This window comes from Numenius arquata, chromosome 6, assembly GCF_964106895.1.
Source record: "Numenius arquata chromosome 6, bNumArq3.hap1.1, whole genome shotgun sequence".
Classification (NCBI taxonomy): domain Eukaryota; kingdom Metazoa; phylum Chordata; class Aves; order Charadriiformes; family Scolopacidae; genus Numenius; species Numenius arquata.
The window spans coordinates 56802169-56808168 of NC_133581.1; the positions used below are offsets into that span (position 1 = coordinate 56802169).

The 6000-nt window shown below is 33.4% G+C and overlaps 1 protein-coding gene across 1 annotated transcript in view; it reads left to right on the top strand.

Annotated features, from left to right (window-relative positions):
• Window positions 1–2959, top strand: part of TTC6 (tetratricopeptide repeat domain 6) — a 59687-nt gene extending 56728 nt beyond the window's left edge. Inside the window, exons 25-26 of the mRNA XM_074149578.1 lie at window positions 1187–1412; window positions 2823–2959. Of these exons, the coding sequence (XP_074005679.1) occupies window positions 1187–1412; window positions 2823–2959 (363 nt within the window). The remainder of the gene's footprint in view (window positions 1–1186; window positions 1413–2822) is intronic.
• The last annotated feature ends 3041 nt before the right edge of the window (window positions 2960–6000 follow it).

Consider the following 6000-nt stretch of genomic DNA (forward strand, 5'->3'; position numbering starts at 1 on the left):
AAATCCCACTAATGTTCAGTAACATCCCTCCCCAGCCTAGCTCCCATACATTAAATAACTTACCCAGAGTCACTATAGCACCATGACAAGGAGAATGAAAAGAGTCTTGTGCTGATGAACTTTAATCAAGAAGTCAGATCTTCCTCCTGTTACCACAGTAACTTTGGAATTTTAAATCACCTAATTCTTCTTAAAAACAGTGGGCATCTTGAAATACAGAAGAGCTGGATACTGAAACTCCTCTTGTGAGAGAATTTGAAACCTGTTTGAAGGCAAGGACAATTTATTTTTGTCTCTGTGAAGAGGCCCCTGCAATGATTTTTCCTTTGGTCTTCCAGTCACATTTCCTGGACATAGGCTCAGGCTTTTGTTTGATTGGAGCTTTGTGGTCCAGCAGCTATGGAAGCCCAGAACCAGCATGGGTGCTTCAGCACATTTCATCTACTTGAATTAATCTCTCCTAGAGTTGCCTCTGTAAACAATTCAGCTTGCAGCTCACTTATTAAGGAATTCATCATGTATAGTACAGGCTTGGCATACAATTTTTAGCCTAGATTGTACTTCATACAGCACAAGAAATAGGGGGGAAAAAAAAAAAAAAGAAAAAAATTTTTATGTTCTTGTATGTTTCTCTGAGTTAGGTTCCTTGCTGTTCTTGAGCATAAGTTAGACTTGGATCAGAAATTCCTTAGGAGTCCAAGATCAGTGCCCTGCATATGGCTGCTTCTGTGATCATGTAATCTCTTTTCTTATGCGTCTGGTGTCATTATTCCATGACTGGTCTTGCATAGGCTGTTCTTCCTCATTACTGTGTTTCTGTGACTCCTTACTGTCTCACAGAGGCTGTCTAATTATGAAGAAGTTCAAGAATAGGTGCTGCATTATAAACAATTTTCTATGTTAATTTAAATTGGCCTTAGCGTGTAGCTTATTTCTTCTGCTATAATTACAATTTAACATAAACAGCTGTTATTTTTCAAAAGTTTGTTTGGATGGTGGTTGACCTATTTGTGGATAAACGTGGTGGTGCTGTCTCTTTTCTGAGCACAAAGAACGCTAAACAGAACAAGTAAAGACTTAAAAATACTAACGGCTTAAAGAAACAAGCTGGAATTTACAAGTTGTACATAAGCCATTTCCTCAAATTTTAGCAGTGTACTTTGTCTCCAATTCATGTGTTTTCTAGGCCTATTGCTACTATTCCAAGGTATTAGAACTTGACCCAAGAAATGAAGCTGCTGTTATGAATCGGGCCGTTACAAATACGTTACTGAACAATATTGAAGAAGCAAAAGAAGACTTTGAGAAGGCAATTTGTCTCTGCCCATCCTCTGCAGCAGTGTATTTTAACAGGGCAAATTTCTATAATGGATTGAAGCAATATGAACTAGCTGAGAAAGACATTTCAACAGGTAATCTTTATTTACATGTCATGATTCTGTTTGGTAGTATACTAACAATTATGATAACAAATTGCTTGACTTTATTTAATGATTCAGAAAGTATGTGTGTATTTCTGCTAGTATATTTGCTACCTAATTTGATCAGATATTACGATGTGATTAAAAAGAGGAAGTTAAAGTAACCATGCTAATTAACTGTTGGGTTTTTCCCATTTTCAAAATTGAAAGTATGTAAATTAGCAGATAAACTTTCATATAATGTGTATGATTAGCAGCTGAACAGAGCCCTAAATGAAATTGTGGCAAGAAATTATGGGAAAATACTATACTTACCAAGGCTCAAAAAAATTTTGTGAGTTTGTGTGTGTATGTGTGGAGATATCTAGGTGCCTAGAAAATGGCATTCAGATAGCTTATTTTATATATAAAAATGAAATTTAATGAACGTGCTGTTTGTAGAACAAGTTTTGATACAGTATTTGGTTTCCATAAGCTTTTCTTTTGGGAATAGACATGGTTCATAGAGAAGAGAAACTGAATCAAACTTTCATCTTGATCTTTATAAAACCCAAACCTTTTATTCAGGTTGAAACCAGCTGAGCTATATTACTCCATTGCTGCTTTTGTCATTGCTACTAATGTGAGATTCAGCAACTCTGGATACACAGGCACACTTCCTCCAGTAACTAAAGCTGTATTTAGTTTGTCTTAATGTTATTGAAACAAAATTTAGTAATGTGACTTTGATTTGACAACACTTTGTTGCACAGGAAATGATCTTTCCGGGGAGGATAACCCTCTTTAGATTTTGTTTTGTTTTCTTTTTTTTTTTTTTTTTTTCCTAGAAATTAGTTTACTTTTAAAGAGGAATTTGTCAAAATAATGTTTTTACTTTATGGTTTTCATGACTAATGCTTTCATAGTGTTAGATGGTGAAAATTGACTAGACCAGGGAGCTGACTGGTTTAAAAAAAACTTTCTCTCTAAAGCAGAATTTTAAAACAGCAGATTAAGCTTTCCAACAAGTATCTAAATCCTATTTGCACAATGGAGAAACTGAGTAAGATACTGGGTTTGTGCCATGTTCCAGAAGTTGGATGGTAGTAGTTTTCTTCTCTAAGATTTTGCTTGTGTTTCAGAGGAAAGCATAGTTTCTACTGTCAGTATGAAATGAAAGTGGGATTCATAAATGGCATCAAAAAGGAAAAAAAATCCAAAGTATACAAAGTTGCCTACCTTTTGATGTAAAGTTAATGTGTGTAATATGTTTTCTCTTGTGAAAGCATGTCTGCAGAAGAATTTGAGCACTGACAAAAGTTTATGGACGATGATTTTCTTTATAATTATGTGATAATGTTAAAAAAAAAAGCCACAAACACAACAAAAAATTGCCTAACATTCTATTTCTTATTTTTACAGCATTGTCACTTCAGCCTAATGATGCCTTGATGTATAAATTTAGAGCTGATATTCGTGGTAAATTGGGTTTCAATAAAGAGGCTGTAGAAGACTACAAACAAGCAATCAGCATTCAAGAACAGGTTGATTCCATATGAAAAGATACCTCTCATACTGCTTGGGTTCTATTTACAGGTTTCTTAGACCTATAATTAAAAAAGTCCAACATACAAGACAAATTTATAATTTTTCATTTTTATATATTCTACACACATTTTATTCTCCTAAATAATATTATTAGCTTGATTGTGCAAAACTAACAAAAGTTATTTAAGAATGGAATAAGACATTTAATTTTTATTAGTTATTGATTGTTCTTTATTTGTTAGTGTCAATACATAATTGATTGTGTTGTGTGCAAAATGAAGGACAGAGAAGAGGAATTTATAGGCAGAAGACCTCAACCATATTGGTTAGAGAAGGAAAAAAGAGACTACATTTCCCCTTGTCCCCCAAATATAAATGCTTAAAGTGATGCTAATTATATGTTACCTGGACCATGTGGGAAATAAAAATTCTAAGATGGCTACCAAATGTTTGTGGCTGCTAACTAGGTCTCACTTTCTTCCTGATCTTCCATCTATACCTTTTTATAAGATTTTTTTATTCCCTATCACTCACATGGCAGGGGAAAATCATTGTGGGAGGTCCATCTGTTGCAGTGTGTGAGAACTACTCTGAGGACTGAAATTTGAGAAGGATCTGATTCAGTTTGTGATTAAAAAGTTGATGTTATTTGCTCCCACTTAAATATATTACACTTTGCCATCTTGAAGAGGCAGGTAAAAAATGCATAAATAATAGATCATAATTTTGTGTTCTAAACTGTAAGAATGGTCTTAAGGCTGTCACCTAAACATGGAGATTGAAATGTGAATCTATGTGACCAAAATTTAAAAATTGTCAGGCCCTACCCATGTACTAAATGAAACCCCCAAGTCTGGCATAGTATGGTAAAGATAGAGAAAGGATGAAGCAAAGCAGATGTCTTTGTCTCAGAAAAGAGAAAAAGAAGGAATGTTAAGGTTTTATTCAGCATGCAAGCAGCCCTGTGGTTCAGACACTGGAAAGATTCCTAAATGCACAAATGGCTCTTCAGTGCATAATCCCAGTGGGTATAGGAGTTGTATGTGTACTTTCAATTACGCTTCGACGTAAAATGCTATCATTTTTCCCTTGAAAAAGGGCAAAAGGAAAAGGTGAGAGGGACTTTCACAAAACAATAGAAATAACACAAGCCGATATGTGCCCATAATTACCTAATGTTCTGTATGTGAAATAATCCCAAGATAGTATAGAATAATCCAGAATAAAATCAAAATTAAATCATCTATTTTATATAAAAATAGTATTAAAGAAAGAGCTATATTAGCCCATTTAATTTCATAACTCCTAGAGTCAAGTGGTTTCTTTTTTTAAGTGCTATTGAGTTGAAAGTGAAAAATGTTGTCATTACTTTGTCTCAAAGCATTGCATTTTATTTTCTCTGAGTACCTAACACATTGCTATACGCTATTTCTGTAAAAATATCTGTTCTTGTATATCTATGCAGTGTATCTTTAGCCAATAAGATAGACAGTGACTGGAATTTTAGCTTTGTTCTGGTATCTTAATTTTTTTGCATTTGTAATATCACATGCTTTTATGCTTTTAACTTTTTCTATATCTGGCTTGAAAAAAAAAAAAGTACCGTGACAAGGAAATTCAGAGTATATCAGATAAGAGTAGTTAACTCAGTAAAGCATTTGACTCCATCTGTACTCTCCTTGACTACCCTCTTATCTTGTTTAATATCTTTGAGATGAGACTTTGCACTTGCAAGATCTGTGGTCATAAGGTTGACTGGAATAGATGCATCATGCTTTAGCTTTCATGTATGTTAACTAAGTTAAAAAAAATTCTGTATTTAATTTTTGTTTATTCATTATTAGTGTCTCTGTTGTTTTAAAATGAATGTTTATAGATATAAGCAATTAATTAAAATATTTCTAGACATTGTAGCATGTTGCATATTAATATTTCCTCCTAGTATTACACATTAGAGTATTACTTACTAGAAATCTATTTGGAATGACAGTTTTTCTTAAAATTAGATTAAAATATGTGACCATGGGATGATAAAAAAAAAATTTCTGCTTTTCTGTTCTCCAGTAATTTGAAATAGTAATAGCTGTTAGAAGTACACACTACAATACAAATAAAATCTGTTAGACTGCAATACACAGTAGGAAGAAATTCTTTGTGACTAATATAGAAATCAAGAATCAGAATAACTGTGTCGTGTCTGATTAGACCATTGTAGCTACATGTTTCTGTAAAGAGTTTTACTCATCAGAGGTTTTCCTTTTGTGCCTTTAACATTGACTGTCATGTTACTAAAGCTGTTTTTGAAGTCCAAGGTGACTGAATTATTTACTGCTTTTTCCCTCGTTCTTTTTTGTTATTTATTTACCTTATTTATTTTTGCAGTATCATCACCAGTCCAAGTGGATTAAATGTAATGTACAAAGTATAAATATATGTGTCTGTATTTCCTTGCATGATAATCATGGCTGTTGATGCATATTGGGGAATTATTCACCTAGTTTTCCGTATCCACACGGAAAGTCAAAAGTTTGCTTGCAGGATGGTGTTGGTGGTATTTTTGTTCCCTTTCTCCTTCTCCACATGCCTCTTTCAGTGCTCTTTTTTATTATCTGAAGAATTTTTTATTGATGAAATTGCTAAATTATGCATGATCCTATGGCCTTTTCCTTTCTTTGACCTCTTTATGAATTACTTGCTGATGGATTGTGAGAGAGTGGTACCCTCATCATGTATAGTGCATCATCAAACTTAAATCAGAACGAAGAGAGGTCAGACCTTTCCCTTGGATCCTTTTCTTGTGATATTCACTGTGGATTTTCTTTAGCTTAACTTCTCTTGAACATCAAACAGAATTGGACACTTGAAAGATTTTTATCTTCAAATTGAAAAACTGAAACCAGATGCAATTAGTTATGATTCACTATTGATAGAGTGACTTGACTGAAATTATATGGGCTATTGTAATCTGTCTTCTGCTTGTAATTTTCTTATTCTGGATGGTGTAGATCTATTTTTATAATCCTTGAAAACTGAATATTTATTAATTCTATGG